This window comes from Chionomys nivalis, chromosome 12 (assembly GCF_950005125.1).
Source record: "Chionomys nivalis chromosome 12, mChiNiv1.1, whole genome shotgun sequence".
NCBI classification, from domain to species: Eukaryota; Metazoa; Chordata; class Mammalia; order Rodentia; family Cricetidae; genus Chionomys; species Chionomys nivalis.
Window position 1 is genome coordinate 4,267,686 of NC_080097.1, and position 18,647 is coordinate 4,286,332.

General features: G+C 42.6%; 1 protein-coding gene across 1 annotated transcript; it reads right to left on the bottom strand.

The window, feature by feature from the left end:
* Window positions 1-1,469: 1,469 nt before the first annotated feature.
* Window positions 1,470-7,989, bottom strand: LOC130885048 (heparan-sulfate 6-O-sulfotransferase 3). The gene has a single exon (XM_057786427.1). The coding sequence runs from the start codon at window positions 7,973-7,975 to the stop codon at window positions 7,286-7,288; it is 690 nt and encodes a 229-aa protein (XP_057642410.1). The 5' UTR covers window positions 7,976-7,989; the 3' UTR covers window positions 1,470-7,285.
* Between the last annotated feature and the right edge of the window lie 10,658 nt (window positions 7,990-18,647).

Genomic DNA, 18,647 nt, shown 5'->3' on the forward strand with positions numbered 1-18,647 from the left:
AAGTTATGTGAAGGGAATTCTGGGTGTTTGTGAGAAAATTCTAAGACAACAAGACAAGCTTTTTGTTTTTGTTTTTTTTTAAGTGGGAGTGTTGTAAGAAAGTGTTTTTGTGTCTCTCGTAGGGTAGCAGGAGAGAGTTTACTGCAGATTCTTCATGACAGCTGGCTGTTGTTTATATGCCTTTGTGGAAGCATGCTTGAACGCGTGAGAACTTTACTCTGGTGACCTTTCTTAACCTCGGGTATAAACTGTCTGATGCTCCAAATAAACAGGTTTGCATGAGACTTCAGTCATTTTTAAGCTCCATTCTCCCAGGTCCCAATGCCTTTGGGGTGGCAAACAGTCTTGTATTAGTGGACAACCTTGAGGAGTGGAGAGAGCCCTCCCACCCCAGCTCCTTTGAGGTCTCTGAAGTTTCTCTGACCAAAACCTGATACAAAGGCATTGATCTCTGGTATTTGTAATTTGTTTAATGATCATGGCTTCTAGGGCCAGGAATATCCAGCCACACTGGGTATATATATATAGTATCTTCCCATTAGTCCCTTAGCTGTAATAGTTACAGTGTATCCATACCACATATACTATCTTCCCATTAGTCCCTTCCCATTGACTAATAGTTACAGTGTATCCACACCACTGTTACAGTGTATCCACACCACTATAAGAGCATATATATATATATATATATATATATATATATATATATATATAACCTTTCCATTAGTCCCTTAGCTCTTATAGTTACATTTCTTATTGCTCTGACAAAAGTAGCAACTTATAGGGGGAAGGGTTTACTTTGGTCTATGACTTAAAGGTACAGTTCATCCTGGCAGGAAAGCCATGGCCTCTGGTGTGGCTCTTACCTGTCTAAGGAGGCTTGCACACATCTGGGTGGTCTAAGGAGCAGAGAAAGCACCTTTAGCTGGTTCTCAGCTGCCTTTCTCCTTTCCCAGTTTTTGTTTAGCCTGGGACCTAAGCCCATGAGATGTTGATGCTCACATTTAGGGTGGATATTATCTTAGTTAATCCTCTTCAGAAGCATCTCACAGGCACATTTAAAGATGTGCCTCACCAAATTTCTTGGCATTCTTACTCAGTCAGGTTGAACCATATTAAGCATCTCAATTATCAGACTCACTCTATTTGTATCTTGGTGCGGGGCTCAAATATTTCTTATTTTACCTAACAATGGCCCCCAAAGATCAAGTAATGGTCCTGCCAAGTTCCTGGACCTCACAGAATCCAAACAGTTTCAATCCCCATATTCCTTGTCTTTTGTGGCTTTTACGGTTTCATATCCAATAACCACATTTGTGTTGGTAGCATGAATTTTTTGACTTTGGCTAAACGGATCCTGTGGATTTGATTTTCATAAATCTGTTGAAGTACTTAGGTAATTTTTTTTTCATTTTGTATTGAAGTCTGACAAAAACACCATAAAGAAAAAAATTCTTGACATCACAACAGTTTAATATGTTAACTTATCCATTAAATTGTGCTTCACATCCACGGGAATCCTCAGGTCTACAAACTATCATTTTTAAATAGCAATAAAGTTGGTAATGTCACAATATAATCTCCTAATAACCAAGTTCATACATACTGCACAGAAACAGAAGAAAAAACACCTCCTAGAGGAAATAATCTGCATCTATTGAATAACTATCTTATATCTAGAATGGGGCACCAGATAAAGATTTAGATTTTTCTAACATTGATTTGATACATTGAAAAAAAAAAGAAGAATAAGAACAAAATGCAAGCAAAACCCAGAAAGTATTTCTGGGAGAAAACCCTTGGTCACATGATTCAAAGAAAGCATGAGAAGGAGATGGAAGATGTGTGATCATGGCTAAGTCACACAGAACTGCCTGTCAGGACAGTGTTTTTCCAGCAAGAGCTGAGGATGTGTGGCCAGAATCTCTGGCCTTACAGGAGTTCCCACAGTGAGGCAGAATGTGGTTCTCACAGAGCCACCCTCAGGCCATTGAAAGTGGACCGTGGCCATCTGTCCTGTAGATGTTGAAGAAGACAGGTTCCAGAAACATCCACATGCTAGTGTCTGCAGATTCAGCGTCTCAGTACTCCATCAGGCTACTCCCGGTCCTGGCCCAGAAGTGCAGAGACTTGCAACCACTCTGGTGTTCACGACAGGCCAGTCCTCAGGATTCTCAGCACCTCAGCAGTGGAGGCCAGTTCTGCCAATAGACTGTGAATGGGTCCATGTCTGTTCTCTCTGGGAGGTAGCAAAACTCAGAAAGCCCCTACCTGCCCTGGAGGGCTTGTTCAGCTTCAGAGAATCCACCCAGATGTGTCGTGGTGAATACGGTGAGGACAGACCGACATCGGCTAGTGTGCAGTAGAGATAGAACAGGATGGAAGGAAGCCAGAGAGAAGGAGCAGCTGTGTGACCCTCAGAAGTCACGACCTGGATAGCATCGGCAGCCTCAGTCAGCCAGCACCCAGACTGGAGGCTTTCAGATGAAGACCAACACAGCTCTCTGTTTAATTCCACCCTAGTCAATCTGGGACTCCTAAGTCTACCCGAGGCTCTGAATCTATCCCATGGGTGCACCCCCTCTTGTGTTCTTCTAAGTGGGTAGAAGAATTAAGTCACGTGTTTCTGGGCTGCCTTTTATCCTAAGGACCCAAACTGTCACCTTCCTCTGGGTGGTCTGTCTCTCGGAGCCCTACCGTCTTCTATAGCCGCTCTATTGTGTGTAGTCTTCTGTGTCTGTGTGATTCTATTTCAACCCTCTTCGCAGCCAGGTGACACGTCTGGGAAGGGGTCGGATAGACTGGGTGAAGTTGCTTACTTATTACAGCTTAAGGTGTTTCAACTTCCAGCAGCGGGCAAAGGAGCTCAGCAAATACCAAGAAAACATAGAAACTCTAACAACATGCTGCTGATAGAATACCAGGGACCTTGGGAAAAGCAGAGAGGGGGAGGCATTTTAGAAGCACAGGTCCTATTGATCACCCCTAAGCCTTCCCAACAGGCAGCTACTGGTTCTGGATTTCTTGGATGTTTGTGTCTCACTGGAACTGGGAGCTCATCCCCTCAGTCTCCATGCTGGAGAGTTTGAGGGAGGAACAGGGTCGACATCTGGCTGTGGATATTTGAGCGTCTCCCCTGAATTCATGTGCTTTTCTAAAACTCCTTTTGTACAACTCTCTACCTGAACTTTTCACTCAAGTCAGAGGCCCCTTTACTGGGGGCAGAACTGAGAGTCTGTCCATGGTATTTTCTAGGTCACCGCAGCTGCACAACAAGGGGAAGGAGTACAGAAATCAATAAAGTTTTAGCTTTTACCTTCTTGCAATTCCCAGTCCCGATACGGATGACAAGTAGCACTCGGTATTAGGAAAAGCTGAGGCCAAGAGACCGTGGACTCTAGGCAACTTCCTTGCAAATGAACGAAAGCTAGGGGGATCTTCCAACATCTCTGAATCTTCATTCCAAATGATCAAACGTGAGAGAGCAGAAATGCCAGCCAGTGCACAAGAGTGTGAGACAGGCCAAGCGAGATACCATGCTAAAATGTTTGGAAAAGCATTAAATGCTGACAGAGTAAATTTTAACCTCATCCTTTGTAAAGCTGATGAGAAAATAATTGATATTGAAAAGGACTTGGCATTTTCCCCCACTTCCTTTTGTATTGGGGACTGGTAGTTTTCTATCAGTATTAATTCTCCATCATTTCTTTAACAATAGGGCTCCCCTCACTCATCAAGACAGCCGGCACTGAGTAATAAAGACATTTTCTAGTCTTCTCTGCAACTAGATGCAGCTAATATCTAGATTCCAGCCAATGGGAAATGGCCGTAAGTAGTATCTGCAATTCCCTGGGCTTCCCTCCACTGCCTCAAGTGAAAACAGGATGGCTGTGGATAAAGCAGATACATTTGGCCAGGAGGTAGATGCTCTGTCTTAGAATGAAGAAGCAATAAGAGAGGGTTAGTCCCCTCTCCATCCAGACTTCTGAAACGATTACGTTAGTGGTCTGATCAAATGAAGATTTTTAGTTCAAATATTTGATTAGGTTTTCAGTAGCTCATAATTTTCCTTAAGTGTTGTCAACATTGATTGGTAAGATCATCAATTATTTTCTCCAATATTTAGATTAGGCTTCTAGGAAGCTGGAAGGAGATTTTTAAAAAAGTGTCTGTCTTAGTTCCTACCAAAGTATGAACAATGTGTGTGACACACACAACACACAACTAAAAAGTGTGACCAGACAGGCAGAAAGACAAATCACACATATGGAACCTCACAATATGTAAATACACTCCCCTCCCTACACATTCTGCAAACTGAACACAGACACACAAACACACACACGGACACACACAAACACAAGCATCATATATATTCCATTCCACTGTCTTGTGCTGCTACTGAGAAGAGAAGAGAAGAGAGAAAAACCTGCCTGGGAATTGGAGGAGCCCACAAGAAGTGGAATCACCTAGGGGTTGTTTTTCCTCTATGGAGTGAGAATTGATGTGGTTTGAGACCTGAAGGCTGCCAGGCATCCCTAGCTTCCTGTGCCTGCCTCTGTCATTTCCTCCTGCAGCATCAGCCAGTATGGAGCTGTGCAGCCAGTTTTCTGATAATTTGCTCCACCCCACCTCTCCGTGTCCTGGGGACACGGACAACTGCAGTGCCTCCAAAGGGAGCTAACTGAGAAAGGAAGGCCATGCTAGTCTCTCCGGTTTACTTAGCACTGGCCTGGGGCCAACACAGAGGTGGTTTCTCCTTTTCACATCATCCTGTTGTCTGTTCTCCAGGGAAGGGAGGGCTATGCAGCCTACACTCAGCAGTGAGGTGGCAGAAAGCCTTTTGATATGAACTCGAAGGTTCCGGAGGAACAATATGGAGGCAGCAGAGCCTGCCTCCGAAGATTCCTTAACAAAAATGTAAAGTGAGTTTAAAGAATAAATCTACTGTTTTCTAGTTTTTCAAATGGTTTTCTATTTGAAAATGTGCCGAGGTGTGTGTTTCACATATGTATACGCGCGCCACAGTTGACGGCAGAGGCACAATTTTCATGTTTCCATTCCTGGTAGAACCGGAAATCTTAACAAATGATGTATTCTCATCCATTCCTGCCCTTCCCTTTTTTCCCCGCCTCCTCTGGAGCAAATCATCCTAAGGAGACACAGCTCTATCTCATCTCTCCCAACTAAAAAGCCACCGCTAATTCTTCACTTTAAATTTACTATTGTGTGTAACTCATCACCTATGGCTGCTGAAGAAGTCACCCACCTCTCAGCTAGTGAGACGGGGATGCGGGGGCGGGGGTGGGGGAGGAACCGCTCCGCGGGAAGAAGGGCTCAGGGCCACTCCAATCACTGAAAGGGCAGTGGTGTCACTTATGCCACCTCTGCAGACCAGGAGCAAATACTTCAGAGTCATAGCATCTGGCTTCTTATATGATTGGCAGAAAGATTTATCCCACGTGGGAAGTACTATGTAAATATAAGTCTTGTGCTTTCTGGCCAACTTGGTCCACCTGATAGTCCCCAGGGAAGCCTCATCCCATCTGCGGACTTCATCTTCTTACTAGATAGTGAGGACCAGCAATGTCTGCCTCGTTATGCTGAATAACATAATAAACATAACAAGCACAGCATAGGGATTCTCTTAGAACACGCATGCTACAGGAAGGCCAGCCAATGATGCGAACCGCAGCGAGAGAAACCTCAAAGCCACTTCTCTATGGGAATCTACAAACGATGCTAGGCTCCCTTGCAGCAGACAACCCACAAACACTGGGAGAGGATGGCCTTTCCGTCCCAGAAAGGACTTTCTAAGGCTGAGAAGTGACTGATGTAAATCTGGCTTAAACATCAAGCATGCGGGGCATCAGTGAAAGAGGCTTTGCAGCCTGATTCCTGGGTCTAGAGCTTTTGGCCTTCAGCTGCTTTAAAGGACTGCTCTTATCAGCGCCTTGTAAAACTCTCCACCCACTCTGACCTTCCGGCTGTGTGGGAGGCGGGGCTTTCTGTTCCCTCCTTCCCATCCCTTCCCACAGAAGAGACTATTGTTGGGGCTTGGGAAGGGCGAAACCGAGGAACCTAGGGAAAGGCAGCTTATTTTTTGTTCCAGTTTGTGCACTGTAGCTTGGTTCTCTGCTTGTAGTCACAGAACAGGCAAGGATCACATGGGAAGGGAGTGGTTTAAAGACACTGGAAATGTCAGGGGCAGGGTCCCTCTGAACTCCTGGTATGTCTCATGGACACCATGCTGCGTCTCCTGACGCCTCTCACGTATTGACTTGGAATGGAGTGTGTGTCCTCGTTGGTTCAGCTCCTGTTGTTTATGTCAAGGGTTTTGAAAACATATTTCCATTGTAACAGCAGAATTTGAACCTGACTGAGAAGTTGTCTGCTCCCCAAAGACATGAGTCTGATGTTCTTTCAACGTAACAGCTAAGGCTCTAAAGCTTGTTTAATGGAGGTTTTCTCCTGTTATTTTGCCCGCACTCTCTTAATGTTTTGTTCATTCTTTGCCTGAGGGATTAACACCAGTAATGTGCAATCTCCTTAGTCATTACTAAATAAGTGTGCCCCCCAAAATGTTCCACCAGTGTTTATTTCTCAGGGCCATAACCAACCCAGCATTCTGTTCTTTCCCTGCCCCCTAAAAGACAGAGTAGACCGAGGGCTTAGGGCTCTGATGTTGGAGTTTGTAGGCTAGGAGTCCCTAGCTGTGGTCAGTAATATAGTAAGTTTGTTTAAAAACGTCTGCAGAGACAAACCACGTCATTCATGATTTAACGCTCATCTTAACAGCTCCCAAATTCAACACTGAATGAGAAGGGTCATCTAAGGGGAGAGCGTCTTTCTATCTCTAAACAGAGCAATGTTCTATTGGGTGTGGCATGATGCATTCCGAAGAGAATCCAAGCCATGGTTTTGGTTTTCCTGTGTGCTACTGTGGGTTCCAGATTCCCAACTGACCCATGTGACTGACAAAGATCCTACACACTGTCTCATTTCTGAGGCCTCGCTTCTGACAACTTAAAGTGGTCTTTTGGATACATTTCCACCCCAAATATATCAGTGATCAGAAAAAGTCTAGAAAAAGAAAAAAAATAATAAACAAGATGGAAAGTTTCTAGTTGGATTGAAGAAGAAGAAGAAGAGGAGGAAGCAGACATCCGAATTAAGTCACATACAGCCAGGGGTCCTCAGCATGACCCGGTTTCTTCAATGGAATCCAACAGAAGGACAAGGTGCCTGCTTGTCTCCCCGTCATGAAAAAGGAGCAGGCAGAGGGTCACCATCTAACCACCTGGCTGTTATAGTCCTCAGTGACCGTCCCCTCTGTGGCCCCGTCTTCTTTGGGCCACCGATGCGCTCCGTGTTCTCTCTGCAGCCTGCGCTCCTCACGCCTCTTTTGGCGGTCCCTCTGGTGTTCTAGCTGTTTGGTGTGATGGTAGCGTTGCTGGAAGAGATCTTTTGCATATTCATAGAGCTGCATGTCCAGGAAGTTCAACTCCTCGATATGCTGACGGGCTCCCTCGTTGATGTCCACATTGGAAGCCCGTGTGATGTTGAACTGTGTGAAAGGGGAGATGAACTTCAGATTGAATGTCCTCTCAAAGAGAAACTGTGTCTTCCTTTGGAATTCAGTGAGCCCGAAGAAGGCCATGTTCTTCAGGTTGTTCTTAGCGCTCTGCAGCAGGATGGTACTTCGCTCGCTCTCGTTCATGAAAGTCAAGTTGTAGCAGCCCACCAGGCTGAGGTCAGCGAGCATGCGCACCTGCCGGTTGTTGGCTAAATTGTAGCTGCAATCCATGAACTCCCTTAAACTGACCCCAGACCAGTCATCCCCTGGGTAGCAGGTAGGCAGCTCATCCGGGGTGGGGCTCCTTCCGTCACACATATGGAGAGAGGTTTTCCATGTGGCCCCTCTCTGGACGTGTTTCCACTCGCTCAGGTAACGCGACACTGGGTCCCGCAACATGGTGATGTAGTAGAAGTTTCTGGAAGAGATTAGAGGGGAAGGTCAGTGTTTGACAATACTCTCACTGTCATTCTGAATCTCTGGTGTCTCTAGCAATGCCGAGGGGATGGGCGCTATGCCAAATGCTCAAAGGGGATCATTGGCCTGATTTTACACTGACAAAGTGTATGTGCTTGTATTCCTATCCTGACTTCAGGGACCAAGGGTCAGTGCTAAGTTTATGGAGACTTTTCTACCCCACTGAATATTGATGGGGTGGGTGGGAGCAATGAATCATTCATTCATTCATTCATTCATTCACTCAGCAGTTAGTCACTAATAAAGCACCAATGGCTGTAATACATCACGTTTAAGGTAACCACCGAAGGTTTAAAAACTATATCGCCAATCTGAAATGGAAACACTTTCACCCATTAACTGTTTTATTTGAGCCTTACATCAGACTTACATCCTGGCACTGCTAGAGGAGGAAACACGAAAGGTCATGGGACCAAAACCCAATTCTTCTTAATCCTTTCTCCTGACATTGCTACATTGCTACTCAGATTATAGATCAAGGAGGGAAAGGAGGAACTGCTCATCACACCCTTGTCTCTTGAGTCCTTAAGAAGAGGTTGGGGTCTATTTGTCAAAGAAGCCATAGGAAAGACACTGCAGAAAACCAGGGTACATGAGTCCTGTCCTCAGGGTTGCCTTTTGTCTATGAAACCCTTCCTCAGAAGACAGGTTGATCCTACGTCAGTCCTGGCACAGTTTTTGCCTCGTTTCTAGAGGCTTGCTCTAGAAATACAGGGCCAATCGTAGAAAGTCAGAGTTTTCCTGGGGACACAGGTATAGTTCTCACAAGCTCTGGGAAGAATCCAGTAACCCCTGTGGAGTGCCTTATGCTGCCAAGTGGTCAGAAAGAGGGGAAGGCTGTTATTCGGTGTGGTACCAACTTGGCATCCAGATGGAGAAGGCACAGTCACAGGAACTTAATCCATCTTAGTATGTGCTCTTTGAAGAGGCTTGGTAATAAAGTAAGCAGACATTTTGCCATGGGTACTCACACACAAGTAATTGATGATAGATAGATACATAGATACATACAGAGATTGATATATAGCTAAATAGATAATGATGGATAGGTAGATAGATGTGATTGACAGATAGATAATGATAGATGATAGATAGATAATGATAGATAGATGTGATAGATAGATAATGATAATAAATAATGATAGATAGATAGATAATGATGGATAGGTAGATAGATGTGATTGACAGATAGATAATGATAGATGATAGATAGATAATGATAGATAGATGTGATAGATAGATAATGATAATAAATAATGATAGATAGATAGATAGATAGATAGATAGATAATGATGGATAGGTAGATAGATGTGATTGACAGATAGATAATGATAGATGATAGATAATGATAGATGTGATAGATAGATAATGATAATAAATAATGATAGATAGATAGATAGATAGATAGATAGATAGATAGATAATGATGGATAGGTAGATAGATGTGATTGACAGATAGATAATGATAGATGATAGATAATGATAGATAGATAGATGTGATAGATAGATAATGATAAATAAATAATGATAGATAGATGACAGGTGACATATACATAATGGATGCATAGACATAAATAGATGATTGGTAGATGATAAATAGTTACATGACAGAAAACTAGATGTGACAGAAATATGATAAATAGGTGAAAAATAGATTATAGCTAGATGATATATAAATAAATGATAGATAGACGAAAACCGATGGTAGATATTTAGATAGTGACAATCTGTCGAGTAATGACTTAGTTGCCACTGCATCATGTATATTCTGCCAATCTCTGCAGTCATGCAGTTATAGACATTGCTTATTTAGAGATAAATGACAAGGTCTAACTCTATATCAAATAAAGGCTTTGAAAATTGGGAAAAAAAGGAGAGGTTGGGAACTCCCTCTGCCTCTCCTGTATTATCACAGCACTTTTCTCCACCCCTTGCAGGTGGAGGCCATCACATCAGGGCAAACTGAGATCTGATAAGACACACTGCTACAAATTCAAAACAAAATGCCTCTGGTCGGGGAATTTTATCGTTGCTTATAAAACGGTGAAGAGAGAAGACAAAATCTAAGTTACATTATAGGTGTGTGAGAGCTCAGTGCCGAAGAAGATAATGGAGAGAGCACCCACAGCAAGCCAAAGCAAGGACAAATAAGAGATTAGTAATGCCCAAGGAAGCCAGCCCAGAGGTGCTTGGTCAGTGAATGAGGGAAGGTAAAGTGTGGGAGGCTGGCGTTCCTTTAACAGAAGTAGTGTACTCAGGTTACTTTCTGTCCTATAACATATACTTGAAGATTGGGGGCAAATTTTTCTAGTTTTGTCTTACATTTGGAATGATAATTTATTTAAATAAACTTACATGCCTGGATGTCAATATTTTATACACCAACACTCATGGTCTTCAGTGCTGTTGACTAAGAGGTGAATACACACTCATTCTTTGTGTTTTTATTTAATATTTAACAGACTAAGAATTTGAGAAGACAAGATATCTTCAAAGATTATACTGATCATAAGTTACAGAACTTGGGCTTAATCAGGTCTGCCTTACTTCAGGAGAAATTTTCCTTTGTCTCCCAGTTATAACAAGAAACGCTTCTCCTTAAACATTCAACCTAGTTCTTATTCTACTTGGCCAAGATAAACTAGACAGAAAATCTTTACATACTCAGTTATAGCAATAAAAAATAAATAGTTTGAAGAAGAGTTGTTTTCATTCTGATTTTCCAAATAATTGATGAGTTACCTTCTTTTAAACTTTCCCTATATTCTGCTATTTTCAATACAGAGCCTCACCAGTAGCTAAGTCAAACGGTTTTGGAATGCGCTAAAGAAACTTCCGGATTGTACCCAGGCCCTTTAACTCCCGGGGGAGAACTTCTTGGGATTGCCATGGGCACTGCAGCCCAAGTCCTTGCACCGCCCACACCATTTTTCCATCACCCTGTTTATTGTCTTTTCACAGGACAGACCGCTAATGCAGCCGCGGATGACTATGTCCTAAAGGTCAGCGAGCAATCAGAGATGTATACCATGGTTTCTGGCCTCACGGGGAGTCATTGCTGGGCGTGTGTAGCCCAGAGTAGATACTGATGGCTACCGCTGAGTGGTAGGTGACCGTCACTTTGTACCTAAAGTGGGTCTGCTTCACATTTCAATTCCGCAGCAGAGACCAATGTGTATTCCACACATAGCTTCACAATAAACATTATGAATACAGTAATAATAAAGATGTAGCTCGGGAGGCTATGTTTTCTAGACACACCAGGGCAGTAGAATTTAAATTAGGAAGGCGTTCGACTGAGGCAAATTAGAACACAAATGGAATATTACTAACTTCCTTGTTAATTGTACCAAGTAGAAGATGTGCAAAAGTCTTTCACCAACAGCGAAGCCCAGTGGCAGTGATATTCAAGTTCTGTTCTATGTCTCACATTTTATTCTACCCTGCTTTTAAAATGTTGGAGTTGAGGGGTGTGGAGGTAAGAATCCCAAGGCTAGTCACATCAAGACCCGAGTTCATCTGCAGAATTGAGTGGTTTAATTTCTCTTGGGAATACGAGGCATGGAATTTCTGGTCACTTTGCTTTATCAGATATTAAGTGGCTACACAATCTTCAAGTACATTTGAAACGTTCCTGGATCCAAACTAAACTATTTAACTTCACATTGCATTTAGTTTTGCCTAGTGATGTTTAGCTACATCTCAGATATCTTTGACGTTTATAAGCCAAAGGTGTGAACTTGCAAATAAACTTAAATCTGATACCAAGACAAATCAACAATACAACTCCTGCACCTAGCTCAGGGATCATTGGGGATGAAGGGGCGGAAAGATGGCACGAAGCAGAGGAACAGGAAGTTTGTTGAGAGACTGTGTCTACTCTAGAAAGTCAGAAAGGTTACACTCATGACCTCTCCCCAACACAGATTCTAAACATGACCTGAAGTAGGAAGTCACCAATAGACAGGTTAACTTAAAATGGGGAGTGTTCACAAGCTCTTATCAAAAGCTCTACATGAAAAACTAAAGGAATGCTAAAAGCAGGAGAATCTCCCTAGGGAAGAACATGCCAATTGATTATTCAATAATAAACGCTCAGCTCTGAAAACATAAATATAAGTAACATTATACGGACTGACTATATCGTATTAGAGTCAGGCACACACACAAACACAATACACACACACCAATGATGCAAGAAAAGGAGCCATGAGTTAGAAAGAGTGCAAGGCAGGTACATAGGAGAGTTTAACAGATGAAAGGGAAATTATGGGATTATAATTGTAGTAAAATCATGTTTTAAGTACAGGGAAAGGAACTAGAGAACATTTGCAGTGATGAGTACCAAGTTGTCGAGCTTGTAACATTGGGTGCCAGTTGCTAGCAGAATCTGAGAAGCAATGTGTGTAGGCTGACATTCACGTGTTTATTTCACCTATTCTATCCTGTAATACAGCCAAAACACAAAACCAGGAAAACTTAAAAAAGACTTACAAAATTGAAGTCCATCCAATTAATGAAGATAAACATCAAATTAAAATTAAATTACTTTTGAATTATTGATATTTTTTTCTTTGATATGCATTTTTTTCCCTCATACAAAACTTAGTGGGGCTTTAGTGAAGCAACACCTGTGTCTGGACCACTGACACATCCTACTTCACAGAGCAGAACTTAGTGTAGCTTTGGTGAAGCGACGCCTGTGTCTGGACCACTGACACATCCTACTTCACAGCGCAAAGCTCAGCATCAGTTGTCCCTCTTGCTGTCGTTTGATCTGAATGATTTCATCCTCATAACACGCTGTGGCACAGCCCAGTTCTCAGCACAGGGTTACTGGAAGATGGTGGAATTTGTAGACAAGGAGAGAAAGTTAAGCTCTTGGCAATGGGTCCTGGAGTGGTGTGGAAGTTGGGTCTCCTCCAGCTTTGTTCTTCCACTTCCCACCCATCATTAGCTGAGTAACAGTGCCCCACCACCTGCTCCCCACCGTCCTATTCTCCTTTCCACAGGCTGGGAAGGAGCAGAGCAATCAAGAATGAGCTGGAACCTCTGGAACAGAGCCAAAACAAACCTCTCTTCTCTGTAATGTTCTTTCTATCTCAGGCATTTTGCTTACTGACAAAAATCTAACACATCTTCCCATGTCTGTACAACGGTGACTCATTTTCTTCTGCTCCCACAATTGTCAGTTCATTCTCTGCTGTGGGAGATGCTCTTGTCCACTGTAGAGATCTGTCACTCTATTGGTTTAATAAAACACTGATTGGCCAATAGCAGGCAGGAAGTATAGAGGGGTTGACCAGACTAGGAGAATTTTGAGAAGAGGAAAGGAAGAGGTACAGTCACCTGCCAGATGCAGAGGAAGCAAGATGAGATAAAAGGTACCAAGCCATGTGGCTAAATATAAATAAGAGTTATGGATTAATTTAAGTTATAAGAGCTAGTTAGTAATAAGCCTAAGAAGTAGACCAAACAGTTTATAATTAATATAAGCCTCTGTGTGTTTGGAACTAAATGGCTGCAGGATCAGGTGGCACACAAATTTCCATCTATGTCTCTAATAAAATTACTCATTTTCTTGAAATGTGCAACTTTAGTTCTTAAACTGATTTGTTTAATAGTGGAGCAGAAAATTAAAATGTCTTAAAATGATAAAGAGAGGAAGGACAAACCTAGGTGTATGGTAACTATGATACAAAGGCCTCTCATAATCTCTCTCTCTCTCTCTCTCTCTCTCTCTCTCTCTCTCTCTCTCTCTCTCTATCTGTTTGCTGATGAATTGCTAATCCATTTTCCTGCTAACTAGACATTCACATTTACCCACCAAACATCATTTGAGCCTTCTCTCCCTCAGGTAGCACTGTGGCAAGGAATTCGGAGACCTCTGAGAGTAAGACCTTGTTCCCATAGAGACTTAAGGCCCCAGTGATTTTGATAAAGTGAGATAAATACTGGAATTAAGGGGAATATCTGTCAATCTTTTTGGACCAGAACAGTCCCTAAGACATAGAACTTTGTTTGTCTTGGCAACAGCACCCTTTCACAAATCTACTTGCCACCTACTTCCTTGAAACTTGGGTGAATTCACTTAAAAAAGCCAAACGTGAAGTGGAATCTTTAGGATCGCCATGCTTTTGGTTCCAGGACAATAACGACAAATTCATGTGTGCACAGAAAAATCAGGAAATGGATGCTGTTCTCAGCTCAGTAATTATTTTACTTGATTGTAAGCATATTGTTCACCCTGGTTTATTGAGGTTCCAAGGCAACCAAACACATACTTTTTAATGGTTCTCATACTAAATAATTCTAAATACAATACCAGAGAATTGCTTCCTTCTTTCACATTGCAAATGTGTGCTCTTGCCTTTGTTTGTCTTTTCTGGCTGAAGTCAAGGCTCACAACCCCTTCCCTTGACTTCACTGCCTGTGTTATCTCTTGGCATTGTACTATCAGCTTTCACACATGTAGAAGTCTTGGTCCTCTCTAAGACCTAAATATCTTTCTGAATACTATACATTGTACATTATTTTCCCTAGCAGCTGAATACTATACATTGTATAGTATTGTATGTTTCCCCACAGCTGAAGGCAGTGTCCCTCTCACAGGGGATGCTCAAGGATGGCTTGCTGGACAAGAGAAATTGACAATTGCATGAAAGGTATTTAGGCAGCTAAGGTCAAGGTTGCCTTTAGTAACTAGGCCTGTCTTTTTTCTTTTTCTCATAGGAAAAAAGCTATTTTTATTATTATTATTAAAGGCACAGATGTAAAGAGAGCAAAATGATGTAGATTTGATTTTGTTAGTTGATGGAGAAAGTCAATACTGACAAAGGGCAAAATGTTGACTAGCTCTCATGCAACAGCTAATTAGTAACAATTTAATTTATTTTAATTAGCATTAAAATTAATGATTTTCTTCTCAATTGCTTCAAAAACTGTATTTTACATGCCAGTTTATCATATAATTTGTTCCTTTTTCAAATAGTCAGTGATTTAATTAATTCATGCCTATCAATGGTTTGCTGTGTATAAGAACATTTCTCAAACAATGTTGAGATAATTCTTTTAAAACACCCTTATGTATTGTTGACTTAGCTGTGCTGGGGTAGAAATGATATGAATTGGCAAGCTATAGATGTAAGGAGTAGACAAAAATATTTAAGATTATTCTGTGCACCTTGAGGAATCCCTACGGTAGTTTGGTCCGACCATGGCAATCATGGTGTGGATTCATAAATACTTGTTTCATGTAAGAATGGATAATAGAGAGTATAAGGTTGCCCAGCGTCCAAAAACCAACACGTCCCAGGTTCTGAATAACACTGCTAACTATTAAAATTATGAAAGCAAAGTTTCACGTGATTCATTTAGCAATAGTATCAAAACGTGATTAAAGTTGATGAGACACAGTGGAATGTTCTGAGGCCATAGCAAAAGACTAGCAGAGGAAAACTCCTGAGAGTGTCAGGGGAGGAATACGGGACAGTCCCAGGAATTCTGATTTTGTTGCCTCCAACCTGTAGGGCTCATTTTCTCTAGCTATATCTCTCTTCTCATTCCTTCTATTTAATATTTCTCTTTCACTACTGTGATAGAAGCGGAACTAATAGGGCACCATGGTGGAATAAAGAGTGTAAGATGCTTGGATCATTTTGCTGGGTGTGACTTAAGAAAACATTCGCTTTTATAGGGCTATGACTTGACAATTCAGCACAAGGGAACAAATTTACAAAATGCTAGGCTCTCACAATTTAATGAATATATTCCTTCCATTACTAGTTTAACTCCTATAAAATCTAACAACAAGATTAGTATCCACAGTGTTATGCTTCCAGAAAACCACGCAAGCGGGAACTGCTCTACTTAGACATCATTTGCTATCAGAAAGACTTTGCTTCTTGACTCCCCAGCCAAGCTTAAGCCCTTCATACGTGACTTAATTGGACCAACCAATGAATGTCATTTGGTCTGCACAGGAGACATTATAACCTGAGATAACCTGGCCTTGCCTTTGTTTCCCCAGAACCTAAAACACATGACCAAATGGATCATGGATGCTCCATTGGCCAATGTTTGTAGAAAATGGATTATGGATGTTCCATATATAAGTAATATGTATACTTATTATAAAATACTTATACACTATTTCATAGATTCCTGGATTGTGTAAAATATATAAGAAATAAGAAATTTCTCTTAGTTTCTCTTGCCCCACAGGTTTCGATATGAGTTTTCTCTGTGTAGTCAAGTTTCTTCAACGCTTGGTGTCACCTGAACATCCTGAGTTGTGGTAAAGGACAAACTTGGGGTAACAAGAAGGAGATTGCTGGTCCTCAACCATGGGATGGGCATGGATGATATGTCCATCCTCAGATTCTAAAAAGTGGATCTTAGCTCTCTCCACTCTGCTACATGCTAGAAGCATTTTCACATATTCAGAGTGGAATCAGTTTCTCCTCTCTTTAGTGCCACGTGTGTATGATGGGATGCCTGTTCCTCACAGTCTCTGTAGAGCAGAATCTTCACAGTTCTGTGTCTTCCAGGGGGACGTTTGGCTTCACAGTCTGCCCTTTGACACAGTGATGAAAGGACGCTTTATGCAAGCCTTGAAAACAAACTCAGGAATATAAGAATGACGCTCTAAGCAAATGGGAAATTAGAAAGCATGATTGCTAAGTCATAATAAAGAAGTTTAGGAGGCTGACAATGGTGTACATCATAGCGATAGGTTCCAAGGATGCCCGGCACTGTGAAAGAGAAGGGAGTCCCAAGCATGTTGTTATCGTGTCTCATACAGCAGCCACGCATCGGGTCCTATGGCAGCCCCCACACTGCCATCACCTCCTCCCTCAATGCAACTTACAAAGCAGCCAGACCCTTGGAGAAAACAGTTTTTATTTTACTCAAAAGTCTCCACTCTTTTGATCTACTAAGTAAGGGGTGCCGGGGACACCCAAGAGCTTCCCTCCAGAGGCTGAAACTCGGCATTCACACTTTCCCTATACATCAACCCCATTACCAAGATTTGTTTCTCTAAGAAAGAAGTGCTATAGATAATCGTTATATACAGATGGCATGAACAGGTGAAAGAGAAAATGAAGAAATTAAAATGATCTGTAATTACTTTATATGCCCCACCCACACACCACTTTTGAAAGATCTGAGCTCATTTACCCTTTTCTCAGACTCGTCCTATGGGGTGAGTTGCCAGTTTTATTTACTATTCTTTTATGGACTACAGTGGTCTTCCAGAAAGCCATAATATTTGAGTCATGCATGGTCTATAGCACAGGAGACCAGTCTCTCCCCTCTACGTATCTAAGCAGCAGGAGTGTTATTAACAGGAATGTGATGAAAACCCCAAGCCATAAATACTGTCCAGACAATGAATTGCAGGAGTAGAATTTCCCAGTCAAGGGTACTGCTCCTGGGACACTGTCAAACGCAAGTATGAAGTTACCACCAGTGTAGTAACTGTGGAGTGGAGGATGGGGTCGGTCCATGAGGCTGGCATTCTTGAGTCCCAGTGTATGTGGTACCTGAAACTGAAGGGGAGCTGACATCAGGCTCTGCCCACTCCCTGCTGGAAATAGAAGCCTTCCAGGGACATTCCAGGACAGTCAGGTGGGGCTTCATGTCTTGCTGGTTTGGCAACTTTTTTTTTTTTCCCAAAAAGTTTTATTCTTCACATTATGAGCAGCTGGGATATCAAATTAGATACTCGACACACGTGGGCTCTGGTCCCACTGTCCAGGGCTGGCATCTGGATCAGAAGGACTTGAGTCTCCCACCCTTCGTGTCCCATGCTGGTCCTCAGAGGATCAGCCGCTGAAGAGGCAGCCTGCTCACTTTAATTATGGGAAGCAGAGGATGCTACACTAACCAAACAAAGTGGGAAATAAGAGGCGCCGGTCCCAACTAGGTCATCTCATCCTGCAACCCTTACATCCCTTGAGGAAGAGGATGCATTTATCAGTACAGTGAATTTTAAGTCCTGGCACGTCAGTTCCTGATATTGACAGCGAACCTACAAGCCTCAGACTCACTGAAATGCCATGATTTTCTGGTGGTTGTCACATTTGCTTTCCTTATACCCCAAGTGGCTGCCGCAAGCATAAATTTCAGGGAACGCATGTTCCAGGGGCTTGTTTTTGCTATCTTGCCAGGCACAGATCCTCCCAGTACAGTTTCAGATGTGCGGAGGAGGGTCCTGCCCTCATGCATTATTCACAGGCTTCTGTGATTATGCGGTCCAGAGGCGCCCTGCTTTGCACCGCGTCCCTGGGATTTGGGCACGAGGACTTCTCAAGGCGCTCAGCAAAGCTGTGGTTTATGCATGCTGGTATCCACCTGGAGCCTTGGAGCCGCCCCGGAGGGAGATAAGGCCCCATTCAGTCTCTCTCGCAGCTCTAATCCCAGCCGGGCAAAGCCGAACAGCAGATAGTACACTCCGATTGTGTTATCGGGCCTAAAGTGTTCAGCCAAGCGCTCTTCTTAGCTCATTTCTCAGGCGCTGCTTTTAGGGAATGTGAGGATTACACACGGTGGGAATGATGAGGTGTCTATTTTGTGATTCTTTAGCGCTAG